General features: G+C 31.1%; 1 protein-coding gene and 1 non-coding gene across 2 annotated transcripts; one reads left to right on the top strand and one right to left on the bottom strand.

The window, feature by feature from the left end:
- Positions 1 to 3,447: 3,447 nt before the first annotated feature.
- Positions 3,448 to 3,520, bottom strand: TRNAK-CUU. The gene has a single exon. It is a non-coding gene; the product is annotated as a tRNA-Lys (tRNA).
- Positions 3,521 to 10,260: 6,740 nt separating this feature from the next.
- Positions 10,261 to 18,950, top strand: LOC115953092 (suppressor protein SRP40). The gene is made up of 7 exons (XM_031070577.1): positions 10,261 to 10,621; positions 11,688 to 11,752; positions 12,130 to 12,161; positions 12,469 to 13,364; positions 17,881 to 17,970; positions 18,108 to 18,169; positions 18,598 to 18,950. Exons 1-7 carry the CDS (start codon positions 10,415 to 10,417, stop codon positions 18,701 to 18,703), a joined length of 1,458 nt encoding a protein of 485 aa, XP_030926437.1. The 5' UTR covers positions 10,261 to 10,414; the 3' UTR covers positions 18,704 to 18,950.
- The last annotated feature ends 270 nt before the right edge of the window (positions 18,951 to 19,220 follow it).

Genomic DNA, 19,220 nt, shown 5'->3' with positions numbered 1-19,220 from the left:
AAAAAAATGATTTTCATTATCTCCATCATTGTAGCTATTCTTTTGTTTGATGGGGAAGACAAGTACAAGGCCACCCATTTGCACTAATGGACTGAGCATTCGCTTGCATAACTTTTTGACTTGCTGTCACATAATTGAGCAATTGGATCTTGAAGAGGACCCTTCATAGAAATAAAATTTCATATATGTTTTTATTTCTATTTCAGCTTATTTTAACAAATAATTTTGATTTAAAATCTATATATATCTATATCTATATATATAAATTTCTAATCAAATGGGATTTTTGAGAAACTGGTGTTGATAAGATTCGAATCCTTATTTTAACGACAAGAGACTTTACGATTAACTTCAAATACAATTAAGCAATTGGCTGCTAATAGAAACTTTAGATATCTAAGAGTACAAGTTGTCAAACATTTCATCAATTCAACATCCATAATAATGGAGCCCAAACTTGATGTTTGAATTGAGTATAAAAAGCGTTTTATACTAGATCGGGGAATTGTGGGAATCTATATAATTACTTATAAAAAATTCCTTCAATTAAACAATTATGATGGGGGAGGATTATCTAAACTCACCAATCACCATTCTCTAGTTTGATTTCAGTACAAAATTCAAGTTGTACTACTCAAAAAATGAGGGAGATGAGTAAGCGTTTAGTACAAATGCAAGTTGTACTACTCGAAAGGAAAGCCAATGCTCCTAGCTATATGAACTTCGAGATTTGATGGATGATGCTCTGAAGCACATCTTTTCTTTTGCTGAGTTGATGCTATCGAGCACTTGTGGCAGTAAAGGGTGGCTCCCCTCTCTGATTCTCTTGCAGCCTCATATCATTGTACCCTAAGTGGCATATTTAAAACCCCAGTCCAATACAACAATATTATTCTAACATATATGGTACTGGATGGTCATTATTGTTCTTTTAACCACTGGCCCATTTAAAAAGAACTGAAAAAATACTTTTTGTTTTTAGAAAACATTTTCTTCCTTGCTCTTTGAGAAGACCTATCAAATAAGAGTCAAAAGAAGAAGAAGAAAAAAAAAAAAACTGCTAGTACAAAAACAATGTTCACAAGTTTAGCATAACTCGCACAAAAATTGTGAACATTATTGTGGTTTTAGCATTGTCCGTTGAAAAAGGGTTGGCTGTCCTCTCTAATTTTCTTTGTTAGATATATATTAGCTAACTTATTTAACACTATTTCTCTATCTCCCTCAACTTATTAACACACTTGCAACTTCAAATATTTCAAACCGAAGTTCAATACAACAATGCTATTCTAACATAGTACTGGCTGTTCATTATTGTTCTTTTCAATCACTGGCCCATTTAAAAAAGAAAGAAAAAAAAACTTAAAAAAAAAAAGGTTTTTAGAAAACATTTTCTTCCGTAGTCTTTACTCTTTGAGAAGACCTATCAAACAAAGAGTCAAAAAAGGGTTGGCTCCCCTCTCGGATTCTCTTCAAACGTCATATCATTGTACCTTCTAAGTAGCATATTTTAAACCCAAGGCCAATCAGTGGCGGAGCCACATGTATCCTTGGGGGCCTTGGTTCCTCCAAAATTTTTAATTTTTTTTTAACAATTTAAGTATATTTTATAAATATATAAAGGTTATATGAAAAAAAATAAGAGTTGGCCCCCCCTAAAAGAAAGCATTGATCAAATAATTTAGTAATTTTTTCTAAAAAAAGAAAGTTTAGAGTTGATATATAATTGCAATAGAATGAAATAGTTAGATAGTAAGTTTTGTGAGTAAATAGTGGAAGTGTGGAACCCTTAATTTTTAGCTCAATTTCAATTCCAATTAATACGTTCAAATCATTCAACATTGATTATATATGCAATTTAGTTGAAATTTCTTATTCTCAATATTTTATCAAGAAATAAAAAAGCTCATATGATACTTCAATTATAACATTATGATATTGATTTGTCAAACATGGATGAAGTTTTGCAAACAATTTATATATTTTATATTTACACACACATATATTATGTGAATTTTTTCGTGGAGTGTTTATTTTTATTTGAGTTTATCTTAACAGAATATATAGTTCGGTCCTCCCAACTCAAGATTCCTGACTACAATACCATTCTAAAACATGGTGATTCTAACAAATATATATATATATATATATAACATAGACATGGCTGTTCATTATTGTTCTTTTTAACCACTGGCCCATTTAAAAAGGGAAAAGAATACTTTTTAGTTTTTAGAAAACATTTTCTTTCATACTCATTGAGAAGACCTAATAAACAAAGAGTCAAAAAAAGGGTTGGGCACCCTAGCTATCTACACTCTACAGTACGCACTGATGTCTTGCTGTTGCTGGGCCCTAAATGAACTACGTCCGTTCGCTGTGGCCATGGAATCCCTTCCGGAATGGCCCAAAGGTTACAGTTTTTCTGTCCTCTAGAATTTTGTATGGTTTCTCTCATTATGGTCCTTAGTCAAGCACATGCACCTCTTTCTACGCATGAATGATTCAACCTTTTCCCTTTTTTTGTGCCAATGAAAAAAATATCTTCAAGTACCCAAGGACGAAGAGTCCTAGGAATTCTTATCCTAGATGATTATTGTTCACCAGCTTTGATTATTTAATTGTATTTACTTTCATCTTTAACAAAAAAAAAACGTACATATCTTCTCTCTAAGAAAAATTTCTGCTTTCTAATATTGTATGTGTGTGTGTGTGTTTTTCTTCTACCCTGTGTGGTGTATAGCTGTTTTGAGCTAGACTTTGCTCCAATTAGTCCATCCTTTGATCCATGCCTAGGCTATACAACTCACTGTCTTTCTCTATTTTGGGTTTCTTATGAACAATGAAAAAAGAAGAAGAGTGAAAAGAATGTTTTATGAGCTAATTCGAGGGAACTTGACCTCCAAACTCTATACAGAGTATAAAATTGATCAGATAGCATGAGTTTCTTCTTGATGTGCTTCCCTTATAACTGTCAATTAAGCTAAAACAAAAAGAAATAAGAAAGATAACATACCTTTCTTTTTATAGAATCAGGAAAGATAACATACTTGATACCAAAACACAAATTTATTTACAAGTTCAAAATTAAATTTGATAAGGAATTGAAGATGATCATTATTTTCCTTTGAATGATTCCAAGAAGAGAAATAGTGGCAACATGAATTTCTTTACAGATTCAAAATTAAATTTGATAAGGAATTGAAAATGATGGTTATTCACCTTTGAATGATTCAAAGAAAGAGAAATAGTGGCAACACAAATTTCTTTATAGGTTCAAAATTAAATTTGGTAAGGAATTGAAGATGATTGTTATTCGCCTTTGAATGATTCAAAGAAGAGAAATAGTGGCATAAAAATAAGAAAAAAAAAGTGAAAAAACAAATTGAGTCATTCAAAGAAGAGAAATAGTGGTGTAAAAAGAAAAAAAAAAAGTAAAAAACTTTAGAACGCCCACCGTGGGGCTCGAACCCACGACCACAAGGTTAAGAGCCTTGCGCTCTACCAACTGAGCTAGACGGGCTTCCGTTGGCATTTTCACGGGATATTGAATTATAAACATATTGTTTCTATGTTCATACAATGAATAGCTTTTTGTTCTCGTATGATGTAGGATCACTGTGATAAATGAAAGAATCTGAATTTTGTTTTTGAGCTCACATTAGACTAAGTAGAGTTAGCTACCCTACAAATTTTAGTAATTTTTGTTTGCAATTTATTGAGATAGTATAATATTGGTAATATGTCCAGTTCGTAGGCAAGGTCACTTAGACGATTACCCGCGAACCAGTCTTAGAAAGAGACCCCAAAATTTTTATTTTAGAAATGATAATTATTGAAAAAATAAAAATAAATAGGTATAGGGAGGTAGCACACTTTCTCTCCCACCTTAAGAAAAATTCTAAAATTTGGGAACAATAGAATTCCAATTCAATTCAAGTTCTAAATTATTTACTAAAGATTAAAAAAAATTTAACAAAATTATGTGAGTGTATTGAATCATCATTGACAATCAATTTATCGTAATGATTCAATACTTTAATTTTTGTAAGTCATCACCCACATGGTAGATGCGAACCTTACCCACCCAATCTCTCACACGACTACACACTAAACTTTCCTTCTCTCTCTCAACCTCAAAATCAAAATTAGAAATTAGATTTTAATTTTTCTTCACCATGTATCACCATACTCAAGATAAGTTAAAACTCTTATTTAAAAGATATAAGTTTTTTTTTTTTTAATTTCAATTTATTAATTTTTATGCTTTCTTTTTTTATATAGATATGATAGAAATTTATATAGATTTATACTTTTTATAAGTCCAGTAACAAATTTAACAAGAGATCCTATTTGCGGTTCAATTAATTTTCTATCATTTTCTATTTGTTTTTTTTAATAAGTTTTTCATATTTTGATTGATATTATCTAGTAGAAATTTATTTAAAAAAGCATACAAATAAAATAAATACTATTTACTATATCAAATTACAACATGCAAAAAATTAAAATATAGAATAATAAAATCCAATTTAAGAAATGCACTATTGCAATTTCACTTTTTTTTTTTTTGGAGAAAGAAGACCTGAAGTTTTGTTAAGATAATGGCATATCTGCCTGATAAACATCAAAACAATAGATTGGAACATCCTCCATCCAAACATTAAAACTTGTGACATGACGTGCATGTCTAGCAAGGTTATGTGCTACTTTGTTACCCTCCTTACCCACATGTTGAAAACTAATTCCATTGAGCTGCATTGCCAACTGTTGTGCCTCCTGAATCAACAAACCATAGGACGCCAGTGATGGTGATGGATCTGTTAGGGCCTTGATGACAATCACACAATCTCCTTCAAGTATTATCTTATCAAAACCCAGCTGAAGGGACAATTCAATGGCTCGGACAATTCAAGTATTGCAATTTCACTTGATAATAAAATCACACAAACAACCTCAAGTTGTCCAAAGCAAAGATGGATTTGAGTACTAATCAAATCAAGATTAACTTTATATAGAGAATCAACTACTTTATTCTTCAAGCATAAAATTTAATACCAAGTCCTAATTAGCTTAAATGGTAAAGTTTTTTGTCATCAATTAGTGTCTTAGTCTGCGTTTGTTTCAGCTTTAGGGAGCGTTTTTAGCACTTTTTACTACCAAAAATCCAAATTGCGGGTTTGGTGTAATTTTGGAAATGCGTTTTTATAAAAAGTCCAATATTGCAAAAAGCTGAGGAAGAGTATGATGATAAAGGACAATCTAGTTAAAGGATAAATTTATCCTCTTTGGGGCAGTGACAATTGACTACCTTTGGATGTGGAGAAATAAAGCAGTATATGAAGGCGTAGTCATTACTCATTAGAAGCCCACACAAATGAGTTTAGGCCATCCTCGAACATTATTCATAGAAGTGGAAGCCGGTCTAAACCAAGGCAAATTGTATCAAAATGAATTATGATGCTATAGGGGCCAAAAGATTGGATGGGGAAATTGATATTCTCCCATTCAAACGTATATGCCAACATCCATATTCAAGCAAAGGTTGGAGCTATTCTTGGTGCACTTAATTTTATTTCCAGTTTTTGATACTCTCCAGTTTGACATAGAGAGTGACTCTAAGGCTTGTATAGATGCTCTTAAAAAATGTAAATTTTAATGATCCTAAGGCTTCCTAGTATAATCAACAATGACCACAAAGATGATGGTGAAAACTACGAAATAAAAATATGATATTAGTAATTTGAGGACATAGTGGGTTAACTCACTATATGAAGATTTATAAGACTATTTATGTGTATTATTTAAATAAGTCACATTACTTATTAAAAAAATTAATGTAAATCAAACTGCATGTGGATGATTTATCTAATCATCACATAGTGGGTTGAAGGGAGATATCTCTAAACTGGTTTAGAACTAAACGTTTTAAAAATATTAACACACACTTCTCTCAATATTAGTTTTTATATATGAAGGGGCAATAATAAGATAATGAATATTCTTGAATGAAATAACTGGTAGGGACACATCATGATTAGAAACTTCTTATAAATTTTCATAATTTTAGAAGAGTACGACCCATACAACACAAGAGTACAACCCATAATATCCTCCACCTATTTTTCTAACAGTTAAAAAGCCTTCAAAAAAACAAGTAATTAAATTTTAAATTGTTTTGAAGGTCATAGTGATTCTAACATTGAATAGAATCCCTAGAGGGTAAGCCACATGGGTTCAAAGTGGAATTTGAAACTCGGCTTATTTCATTGGTACCCAGTAGGCTAGTAGAAAGCAAAATCTGTTGTCGATTTGAATGGGCTGGGGACAAAATGTAATGTGGGCTTTTGAGAAAAGGGAAGCCGGAAATGTTCCTCTATCAACTTTTTCGTTTATGTGTTGGGTCCAATGTACCCGACTATTAGTCCACGTTAATGACTTTTTCGGTCCTGACTTCTTGCTTGTGCTCCGAACATCTCGAAAGGGCTTAAAATTTCATTAAAATCCACCAATAGGAGCGAGGGTAAGTTATGTTGCATAACAATGTGTATAATTAGTTTATAACTTCATGCATATATATAAATATATTTAAAATATATACATTAAAATATATAGTATAACTCTTACTTATATAATTTAAATATTATTGATAGTCATTCTTATATTTTTTTTAATCTCTTTAAAAAGTATTGTAAAAATATTATTAGGTAGAAAATGTAAATTGTTAATATTTTTTAAAAAAGTTTATGTTCATTAATTCTAAATTTTTTGGTTTTTGTATGGTACTTTACTTTTAAGAAATCAAGTATTGGGTAATTTTTTATTTATTTTTTTTTTGTAAATTTTATATATTATTAAGTGGATTATAAATATTTAAGATAATAATTAATATTTAGATTGTGGACTGTGAAGTAATTTATTTTTATCTTTTCTTTTGTATGGTGCTTTACTTTCAAGAAATCAAGTACTGAGTAATTTTTTTTCACTTTTTTTTTCTTTTATAAATTTTATATTATGAAGTAGATTATAAATATTTAAGATAGTAATTAGTATTTAGAGTGTGGACTGTGGAGTGATTTATCTTTTTTTTTTTATTTTTTATTTTTTTGTTTGGTACTTTACTTTCAAGAAATCAAGTACTGGGTAATTTTTTTTTTCAATTTTTTTTTCTTTTGTAAAATTTCTATTATTAAGTTCATTATATATATTTAAGATAGTAATTAGTATTTAGAGTGTGGACTGTGAAGTGATTTATCTTTATTTTTTTTCTTTTTGTATGGTACTTTACATTCAAGAAATCAAGTACAAGTAATTATTTATTTATTTATTCATTTCTAGCAACTATATTTTTCAAATTCTCAACCACTATATTTTTTAAATCTCCCAAGGTTATCATTTTTGGTAACATTTTAATTTAAAATTTATCAAATCTATATAATTTGGAATGAAATTATTCATTACATTTTCCCTACAAAATTCATTATTTTTTTTGCCTAGTTTTATTTGTTAGGTTATGATTATTATTCATTAACTTATCATTATCCCTTTCTAGTTTTTCTTTTAAAAAAACCTATCAAATTTTAATTTAAGGGATTATTATTATTTATTAGAAAATATCTCAGATGATAATCCAGTAATCTTCAATAGTGCAATCTCATTTTTGTGGATTTATCATTAAAATAAAATTATACTAGTCGGTAACCCGTGCTATGCACGAGAACCTAATTATTTGTGAGGTAGATTAAAATAATTTTATAAAAAATTTAAGAAACTACACCATTGCATGATTTGCTCTTGCATGACTTTATTCGTGTTACAATTTGATGAAGAAGTCACTGCTTGAATGTGCAATGACTTACAAAAAATTTATCAAACAGTTTCAAATACTACAAAAAAATAACTCAAATTCAGATATTAAAACTTCTGAAAGACCAAAAAATATTAAAAAATCAGATGATTCATTACTTAGAAATTATTGAAACAAAACAAAATATATATAACTAAATAATAGAGAAATATAAGAGAAAGATAGGTTACATTCAAAAGAATAATTCCAATTATTGCAAGCTTTTTTATCTTGTAAAAAATGGCTAAAGAGAGTTTGGTGGTTCATGTACGAAAATTACTTTTTTAAAATACATGAAAAATCATATATATATACATATTAACAAAGTAAAGGAGAAGAAAATAATATAAGAAGAGCTTATACCTCTACTCAACTTTAAAAAAAATATTGGGGTTTGCATTGCTTTTATAGTGTTCATGATTAATCTTGTAAATTTGGAGATAAATTATCAACGTTTGAGTTTGAGTTTAAGTTGGACTTGTTAAAGAGATAGAATTTCACTCCTTACTAAGTTTGGATTAAACAAAAATAATTTTGTTTTAAAAAAATGATAATGATAAGTTTGAATTTAAGTTGAACTTGTTAGAGAGATGAGTTTCACTCATTATTAAATTTGGACTAAACAAAAATAAATTTATTTAAATAAATAACTCAAAAATTCAGATATCAAAACTTCTGAAAGACCAAAAAATATTAAAGAATCAGATGATTTATAGCTTAGAAATTATTGAAACAAAACAAAATATATATGACTAAATAATAGAGAAATATAAGAGAAAAATGAGTTACATTCAAATGAATAATTTCAATTATTGCAAGTTTTTTTATCTTGTAAAAAAGGCTAATGAGAGTTTGGTGGTTTATGTACGAAAATTACTTTTTATAAAATTACACGAAAAACCATAAAATAATTTTTTTTAATAAAGTATAGGAGAAGAAAATAACATAAGAAAAGCTTATACCTCTACTCGGTTTAAAAAAAAAAATTGGGGTTTGCATTGCTTTTATAGTGTTTATGATTAACTTTGCAAATTTGGAGATAAATTATCATTGTTTGATTTTGAGTTTAAGTTGGACTTGTTAGAGAGATAGAGTTTCACTCCTTATTAAGTTTGGATTAAACAAAAATAATTTTGTTTTAAAAAAATGATAATGATGAGTTTGAGTTTAAGTTGGACTTGTTAGAGAGATAGAGTTTTACTCTTTGTTAAGTTTGGACTAAACAAAATAATTTTATTTAAATAAAATGATAATTTTATTTAAATATTGTGTTGACGTGGAAAATTGCGAGAGCTTTAGAGACTTCGGTTTTATATATATATAGACTTATATAGACTAGTGGAAAACTATTGAAAATGAGATTTTAAAAAGAATATTTTATTTAATTTTGCTTATATTGCATATTTATTCATGGTAGTTTAAGAGATTATTTCTTTTTTTTTTTTTGGAGAAAACCAAGAGATTATTTTAAATCTTCAATGGATAGTATAGTATTTTGTGTTTCAATTTATTATTACAGTTTCTATTTTTAAAATTTTAAATGTGATTATCGTCATTGAATATAAAAGAGTGGGACTGCATGAAAGATAATTGGAATCCTAATGTTTATTTGAATTTTTGTTTAGTTGCATATTTTATATTGAGGTTAGGAATTTTTTAGATTGGAATCTTAATATGCAATCAAAGAAAAAGAAACGAAGAATTACTGAAATATTTTTACAAAAACCTATCAAAGTTATGTTTGCAAAATATTCATATGCATCATAGACAGATAAATAAATTTGTTAAACGTTGTGCTCATTTAAGATTCATTCTCAAAAGAGTTACAATATTTATTGGATAACACTCGATTTTACAATATTTAAGTTAATTGAAATCTACAATTTTAGGCTTATTATGTATGTTCAATTTTATTTTAGATTTCATATTGCAAAATCGCTACAATTTATATATTTTTAATGTTTCCTCATATTTTGAAGTATACCATGCTTTTATAGTTTTATACTTTTATACAAACTAAGTTTTTTTTTTTGTTAAATTATAATGATATGATGATTGTAGTAAATTAATTAAACTAAGATTAAATCATATCTAATACTCAATAGTTTTTCGTGTGTAATTAGTATTTAATAATAGGTACTTAGATGCTGTTTCTTATATTCTCCTCTTAAAATTCTGTCATATTGATTTTTTCTCATAAGATGAAAGTACATTTTTTAGTTAAGTAACCACATAACTGAATTTTAAGAGATAAATTTAAAAAACAACACCTAAGCTTTCTCTTGAGCAGCGGGTCCGCCGTTGCAATACAAACCCTAAATTGAACCAAACCGCCATGTTTCTAAAAAAAAAAAAAATATATATATATATATATATATATATATATATATATATATATAAAGGCCCATTAAATTACGTATAACGCTATAGGTGGGGCTAAAGAGTTTTACAAACCCTAAACAAAACCCCGCAATTCCTAAAGTGAATCAGCCATTACCTACCTTCCCAATTCCAGTGGTCAATAGGGGCGGGCGCAGGCGCAGGGGAGAAGTTGGTTCTGCTTTCCATTGGATGCCCAAAACCCTAAGAAGAAGAGAATTGGAAGCAGTGGACCCTATCCTTCTAGCCCTGAAGCCTCGCCAAGTTGTGCTGAACATGAACATGAAGAAACCCAGCACCGACCACAAGCCCCTTCTCCTACAGGCCGTTGCTCACTTCTTGGACCGCAATGGCTTCTCCAAGACCCTCAAGAAGTTCCTATCTGAAGCTCAACTCCAGGTTTTTCTATTTCTTTTAGATTCATAAAATTTTGGATATAGAGCTCAAAATCCTAGTAGGACAAGTGGAAAATGTTATTACAAAACAGGTTCATAAGACATAAACCACACATATGCCATAACTAAAACAAATAAAGTGCTGGAAAATTAGTTGTGTGACTGACCCAATTAAGTTAAGATAATTGGCCTCAATGACTTAGGTTGGATATATAAATCAATAGCAGAAGTGAAGAGGTTCATAACCTGGAAAAGTTGTCTGAGCTATTTTGTTGTTTTGATGTGATGGCCTTTGGAAAGCCCTGTATATAAATTATACTATGATGGGGGTATGGTTATAGAAATGATGGCTGTGTTTAGTTTCATATTATTTTCTTGCAGAGACTTATTTGGGGTCGGTTTGGTTAAGCATTTTGGGAGATTAAAAGAGCAATTTTTAAAAACCAAAACTCTGTTTTGCAACCACAAGTCCTCATAGCCTTTTTTACAATAACTCATTTTAAACTTAAAACATAGTTTTCCAACCACTTATACAAATGCAAACTTTTGTATTTAATTTTTTTCCCCTAAGTATTTATAATTTGTATGTACATTTATATACATGCATACAAACACACTCGCAAGTCTCAAATGTATAACTCTTTGACATGGGTCCATCTCTATATTTTAGTAGTTACTTGGCTTGACGTGCTCCATGTCCTTGTTGGCACCTTGCCTTATATATTATATGATATCTTTAATTATTCACTAATTGTTTTTGGTTATTTTCATTTCTAATTCTTTTCTCTATTTGTCCTCCATTACGAATTGTTCTCAACATTCTTGACTAGTTTTAGCATATCAAAGAAATTTGTTTTTTGATTGACTTGCACTTGATATAATGAAGTATGATTGATCCATGCAAGGGGGTTTTTTGAGCAGACCATGACATCGAGGTCCTTAATAATGTGTTTATGTGTAGTTTAGTTGTTTCTTTCCAATTGTGTTGCGTAAAATATTTTCAGTTCATTCTTGGCGAGCATATCTTTGTAGTTTGACCTGAATTCCACTTGTCAATGTTCTTATTGCAGAAAGATGTTTTGAAGTGTTCCACATTGGATTTGGAGGATATTTGCTACAAGTATATGGAGATGCGGTATGATGAGAAAATTCTTCATTCCTATATGTTTGATTATATTTAAACACACATTATATATATGCATGTTAATACAAGCATTAGTCTATAATAAAATATCATCATTATAATGCCTCTAGCAAATGTATATATGGTGGATTTCTTAGTTTTCATGATGTCAAAGGACTCACTCAGATACTTAGATTGTTTCATTCAATGTCTGGATGATATTGTTGATGATCTCCTGAATGGTATCCAATGTACAGGATGGTCTTTCTAACTGTCAGCTGCCAAATCTGCCTTTCACACTTTGTGCTTTTCCTATTGTGCCATTGTTAATTTAGACATTGAATTCCAGTTTCTATGCTCTTGTTTATTGAGTATTGTGTATTTTGCAGGAATACAGGAGTAATCAACCAAAATGTGCAAGGTAAGCCGACATTTCATCAATACATTGTTTTCAGAAATTTAATGATTTTAGTGGGAGTTATTGCCAATGGCATTAGCTCAAATGGTACCTCCTTCCCTTCTAAGAGCAAGGTGGAGGTTGATGTCGTGGGTGATCCACCGAGTGCGTGTGTAACTTACCAATAAAAAAAAAGATGTTATTGTTAGTTATCACTTTCGTCCAATTCCCCCCGACCCCTCTTCATTCTCTCTCTCTCTCTTAGTGAATGCTGGATGTACTTAAATGGAAAAATCTTGATTTAACTCATTCTAGTTCTGTTAAATATCAGATACAAAGGCAGATGACACTAGTAAAAGAGATGGAGAATGTGATTCTACTGTGCATTTGGAAACTCGAAGTAAGAAAAATAAAAAAGGTAGTGAGAGTGATAACAATGCTGTTGTCAATCAATCTGGAGCCACAGGTAAAATTCCGGATTTGAAAAACTCCAATGAGATGATAACAAATGATGCAGCCCTGGAACTAAATGTAAGATCTAAAGACAAGAAGAAAAGCAAGAAGATTTCTGATTCTCTTGGTCAAGGAACTGAACAGGTCAACACAGAAATATCAAAGGAACCTGCTGGTCATATTGTATGTGAATCACTTGCAGAGGAACCTGATATGAAAAGAAAGGAGAGAAAGAAAAAGAAAAGCAAGTTGGAATCTGGATCGGTGCCTGGAGCAATTGAAGAAAAATATAAAGAACTGGTATCTTCAGAAGAGATTGTTGTCAAATCGAAAAGTAAGAAGAAACAGAAGGATGGTTTGGTTTCTGAAAGTGTTTTTGTTGGAAATTCAAAGGATCTTGAGACAGGAGATGTAAATGGAAACAATTCTGAAAAAAATGAATTTGATGCATCACATGAGGTTGTAGCTAATGAGAGGAAAGGTTCCAAAAAACGGAAAAGATTGGCTTCGGAAGAAAATGAATCCCAGGCTCTTGACAAAAATGCAGTCGAAGAATCCGAGAGAAGTGAGCAACCTGCAAAGGTGAATGTATCCCAAGGAAGTGATAGAAGTGCTGGTAAGGCAAGTCAAGGTGAGAGTGGTCAAGTTAGTTCAAAGGATTTTCAAAAGCCATCTAGCAAAAATCTTGATGGGCAGGCAAATGGAAACACTGAGAAAAATGAGGAGAAATCTGCCTTTCATAAAAATAAGAAGCAACGTAATGGTTCAGTTGAGGTACAATTCTAACTACCTTCTTAATCAAAACTTGCACCAACTTTAAAATTAAAATCAAAATCCTTCAATTTATCAAATGCAGCCACGTATTTGATCAGTTCCCAAAATACTATCATTACATGTCTTTTGTTGTAGGTACCATCTGAGTCTAATATATGGCTTTCTCTGGTTTGCATGTGAGACTATCCATTGTATTAAATTTCTACCGTAAACAATATGCATGCACATACTTAGAGAGTCCTGTCATTTATATATGTTATAAAGTTAGGAGTTGTTGCTTGAATGATATTCTCTGTAGTTCATTAGTTCCTTTATGTGTCAGTTCAGTTATATGATATATAATAAACCAAACTAAATAAAACCTTAATCCCAATTAATTCAGGTTGATTTTATAGATTCTTTTTTTAAAACTATTTGAGGTCAGCCACTATATCGGTTTTTAATATTTTATCCGATGTACAATTGTACATTTTCACCTTCATATTTATCATATCTTTTTTAGCCACGTCTACCTATGTTGTTTTCAGCTTCTCTCATCATATGATGTAGCATTTTCATCTGAAATACCACGAATTAGAGTAAAGTTGGGACCCATCATTCTTTAAATAAGGGAATGCAATCAGTGATTCAAAATCCATTGGACAATTTAGACAAATTTTACTTTAAATATTGTGATAGATAATAAGAAGAGAATAGTGTCTTCAGAGTACTTATCCGAAAAGAAGGGGAGGGGGAGGGGGAGGGAGAAAAGAGTGTCTTCATAAACTTTTTTTTCAATATTATACAGTAAATGTTTCATTCATGGATTATTTAAGGTTAATGTTGTCTTCTCTGCATTTGAAATTGACTATCAAGTTGTAAAATATTTGTAGCAATAGCAATTTGGACTTAGTTAGCACTGACTTCATGAGAATTTTTTTTCGTATATAGGTTTTTTCAAATGAAATTCTGTAAAACCGCTATTAATATGTGATCTGCTAATTCAGCTAAGAAGCTTGGGTATGGGTACAATACGATATGGGATACAGTGATATGGAAATTCCTGAAAAATTAGGATACGATAAGGTGGGGATGTGTATTAATTAATTATTAAATATATTTTTATTTATATATATATATATATATTTATATATTGTTAAACATAGTGAAATTCATGGCCTTTAAATGATGTTTAGAATACAAACCAAGATCCAAAAGAGTAAATAAAAGATAACTAGATAATTGTTTAACATTGAAATCAATATGTAAAAAAATATAAATAAAAATCTTAATAAGTTTGGACTATCTCTTATCAAAAAGTAGTATCATCAGCGTGTCCCAAACATATCACCTTTTTATTTATTTATTTTTAAAAGGCCAGGATATGCATGCAGGAGTATCCCAGAGGTATCTGCCTATCTGGTACAGATATGTATTAGATATGGCAAAACTGAAGTATCTGTGCTTCCTAGTAATTCAGTGCTTGAGCCTTTCTAGCTTTTTTGATTTTTCAAACATGACACAATTCAGCTTGAGGGAATTGCCATATTAACTTTTCTGGGGGTGGCTTTTTGTTTACTTAACTTTGGGTGTACTTCTGGTCACATACATGCATGTACATATCAGTAAAATTCATAACATATATTTTGTGTATGAATTATTTTTATGGTTCAGTTTGGCTTTAAGGTGATCTTACTATAGAAACTAGTCAATCGGTTTTATGCAGTAATCACATGCTTTTTATGGACATATGCACTCTGATTTTGAATGCAAAAACAATTTAAGATCTATCTCCATGTTTTACAAAATTAAGCAAACAAACTACTTATTGTTATTTTTATTGGTATGTACCTCATGCGCTCCATGAGATTTGGATCACTCCCAAGGGTGGAAATTCCATTTGATAACCAATCTAATTTTCTGTATATGAGAACCTCCTTATATTTAATAGTGAGCTGTTGAAGATGTAGTTTTAAAAACTAGATTGGTTCAACTGTGATTTGGGACCTGCGCCGATCTGAGTCCACACTAACAACTTGGTTAAACGGAGGTTCAACTGTCAAAACTGTGAAGTGGAAATCGGTTTTGACCTTCTTACATGCATTGCTTTTTTTTATTAAAGGAGCAATTGGGCTAAGTAACAAACCCAAAATGTTAGACCCACACAAAAGTTAGCTGATTCATTCAATGTTCGAAATTCTTGATGGATTGTGGCATTTGTATGGAGGAATTATAACATCCTTTTTCATCCTCTTCCGACTAGCATGGCTTATCATATGGGAAAAAAAATCCAAAGGGACTTCCTTAGGGGTGTTTTGGCAGATGTGTTTAAATATTACCTTGTGAATTAGGACACATGTTGTTATCCTCTTTAGGAGGTAGGTTTGGGGATTAGGTGTTTGATTGTTTTCAATCAAGCATTGCTAGGAAAATGGCTTTGGCACCTTGGAGTGGAGACAATTTCTATAATGTAGGGTGATTGTCATGAAGTATGCGTTTTCACATGGTGGTTGGTGCACAGCTCCTGTGGGAGGGACCTATGGTGTGAGTTTTTGGAAGCATATAAGTAATGGTTGGGCTTCGTTCATGAATTTTGTGAAATATGAGATAAGAATTGGGGATAGAATTCAGTTTTGGCATGATTGTTGGTGGAGTGAGGAGCACTTCAGTTATTGGTGTCTGGATCTTTTTCAAATTGCTAGAGATAAAGAGGCTATGCTGGTTGATTGTATGACTGAACATGGAACCCAATTTTTACTTGAGCCACACATGATTGGGAATTGGAATATTTGTATTCATTTTTGGAAGATTTATACTCCATTTAGTTTTGCCAACATCAGGAGGATAGGATGACTTTGAGGTTGTCCAAGGCCAATGGCTTTAAAGTTAGCAATTATTATTGAACCTTGTGAACAAGTGTGGATTCCTCCTTCCCATAGCGAGCTACTTGAAGAGCTAAGTCTCTGCCTCGGGTTGGTTTCTTTATGTGGGTAACAGTGAAAAGCAAGCTCTTAACAATTGATATTATAAGGAGATGAGACATTACTATTCTGGATTGGTGTAGCATGTCTGCATGTGTAAGTTGGATGGCGAGACCATTAATCACTTATTTCTACATTGTTGGATGGCTAGAGAGCTATGGGGTTTTCTATGTCGTCTTTTGGGCGTGAAATTGGTGATGGATTTTCTGCTATGCTGGGCTGGCCTTCCAGTCAAGAACAGCTGGCAATTAGTACGATTCCATCTTGTTTAGTGTGGATTAATTCTCACGTTTTTGTAGATAAAAGAATCTTTGGTATTCCAGCTTAAATTGCATATAGTGGGCACTCTATTTGCATGGAATCAGGCCTTTTCGCTCTCCCCTAATTGTGGTTCTGATTTGTTGTCATTGATAGATAGCATATTTCTCTGTTGATTTTTATTTTTATTTTCCTTCTCTGTTTGAGTGTGCCATGGTATACTGCCTGTGTAAGCCTTGTCTTTTTCATTTAATGAAATCTTTACTTCTTTACTTACTAAAAAAATTCCAATGTGGCACTTTTCATGAGATTTTCTGATAGAACTACATTGAAAAAGAATGACATTGAGAATGTTTTACTCTAAGAAGCAGAGACACGGGTAAAGTTAGGGGTACTGGCACGACATGGTGACATGGCAATTTTTGTAAAAAAAGGACATGGGTGCGGCAGGACACCTCTATTAAATAATTATTAAATATATTTTTATTTTTATTTTCTATGTATTGTTAAACATTTATTTTCCATATGATGTTAAATATATATCAAATTAAGAGTAATAATAGATAAGAAAGCAAATTCAAGACTATTAAAGGATGTTAGAAATTAGAATACAAACCAAGAATAAAGATATTTATTAATTTTCAAATGCACTATTAATATTCAGAGCATGAATGCTCTCTTTGTTTTGTGAAAAGTTATTTGATTCCGCTTGTTCTCGTGTCCCAACCATGTCCTGTATTTTTTTTTAAAAAGGACATGGGTACGTATTGTATCCTCAAATGAAGTGTTCATGTTTTCTAGGTTTTACTTTAAATGAGCTACCATTTCCCTTTTGTTCTTTATAAATGATCTCCTAAGTTCAAATGAAGAAGTATCTCTAAAATACTTGGATGGATTTATTCAAATATTTCTTTAAAAGGAACCAATATATTCAACAAATTAGTACTTGCTACAAAAAAGGGTTTTGAATTGGTTTTTCACCCTGGCTGGTTGGGAGGAGTTTCATAGGATGCTGTGACAATAATAGTTCTTTTAGGACAGATTTTTAGTGCACCAAATTGTGGTTGTGATATTTTTTATATATTTTCTTTTCTTGGTTCTTTCCCCACTCACACTTTTTGATATGATTTAACTTGGTGCTGATGAGATTTTCTTTCTTAATGTTTGTATTTCATTTCTGTTGCTTATGTTGTGTGTGATGGTGAGGATGTTTCTCAAGGGGCGGAGCTTTTTCTGTGAAAATGTTGTTTTCTTAACTGCTGTAGATTGCTAGTGATATTTATGTTCTGTTGTTGCAGCCAAAGACAATTACTGCATTTCAGCGGGTAAAAGCTGATGACGTGGTTTTTACTGATGAGAGGCTTAAAGATAATTCTTACTGGGCAAAGGTGTGATATACTAATACTTTGTGTGTGTATTTTTATAGTATCCCTCTCCACACACCCTCCCCCCCCCTCCCTCTAATTTGGTCTGTATTTTCTTATGTGCGTGTAATAGATTTTTACTGTTGGTCAATTCTCTGCAGGATGGTGCAGAAAATGGCTATGGTGCTAAAGCTCAAGAAATTCTTGGGCAAGTTAGAGGAAGGTTTGTTTTGCTTTTATGGCATTTATGTCAAAATTAGTTATTTATTTTTTAATTTATTTTTTTAATTTTTAAATATGAAATATATGTCAATATTATATTAGTTGGATATATTGTTATTTTTTACATTCTGTTGTTGAGGTAAAAGCTGGCCTAAACACTATGGACTACTATTATCTTCACTGTCAATTTTTTGGGAAACAAACAGAAGCTGTTAACTCAGCGGCCAATTTTCAAAACATGATGAAAGCCGCTTCCATTATTATATGTGATGTTTCTAATTGAGTGAAGAAGATTCAGGCTGAGAGAATCGCACATGAGCATTACAATGTGAATGAGAATGCATATCTTGCACTTTTTGATACCTTAGCTTACATTGTGTTCTTCATTGTATGAGAGAAGCACCCTAACAACCTCTCTCTCTCGCTCAGGGATTTTCGGCATGAAAAGACCAAGAAGAAGCGTGGGACATACAGAGGAGGGCAGATAGACTTGCAATCCCACTCCATTAAGTTCAATTATTCGGATGACGAATGACGAAGTGTCACAAGTTCCTTCTTTTTCTTCTTCTATTTTTAATTTTTAAAATTGTGGCAAGTCTATCTAAAATTTTGTAACTTCGATTCCCTAGACGCTTTTGTGCTTTTATCTTTCCTCTTTTCTCTAAATCCATTTTTTGGTTCATTACTTGTTATAGGACAATGTATTTGTACTAAATTTTCTTAGAAAATTTTGTTGGAATTTAAAGAGAAGAAATCTAAGATTAAGAATCTTATTTCTCTTACTGTGGAGCCCTTTGATCTGTATGGGAGGGACTGTGACGTTGCCTATTGTGACTATGGTTATCTGAATTGTACCGAGCACCAATCTATCAAAGGTTCGATATACGGGTTAGTTGGTTCAACTGTTAGGACTTTTAATAATTAATTAATTTGAAAAATATGTAAATGTCAACATGCTAGAAAGTATATTGAAAAAGAGAACCAATATCTCGGAAAATAAAAGTTAAAATTTAAGAAAAACTGATCAATTACGCAATTACCAATAGTATGTC

The sequence above is a fragment of the Quercus lobata genome, chromosome 7 (genome assembly GCF_001633185.2).
Source record: "Quercus lobata isolate SW786 chromosome 7, ValleyOak3.0 Primary Assembly, whole genome shotgun sequence".
Taxonomy (NCBI): domain Eukaryota; kingdom Viridiplantae; phylum Streptophyta; class Magnoliopsida; order Fagales; family Fagaceae; genus Quercus; species Quercus lobata.
This window is presented reverse-complemented; position numbering and strand designations above follow the sequence as displayed.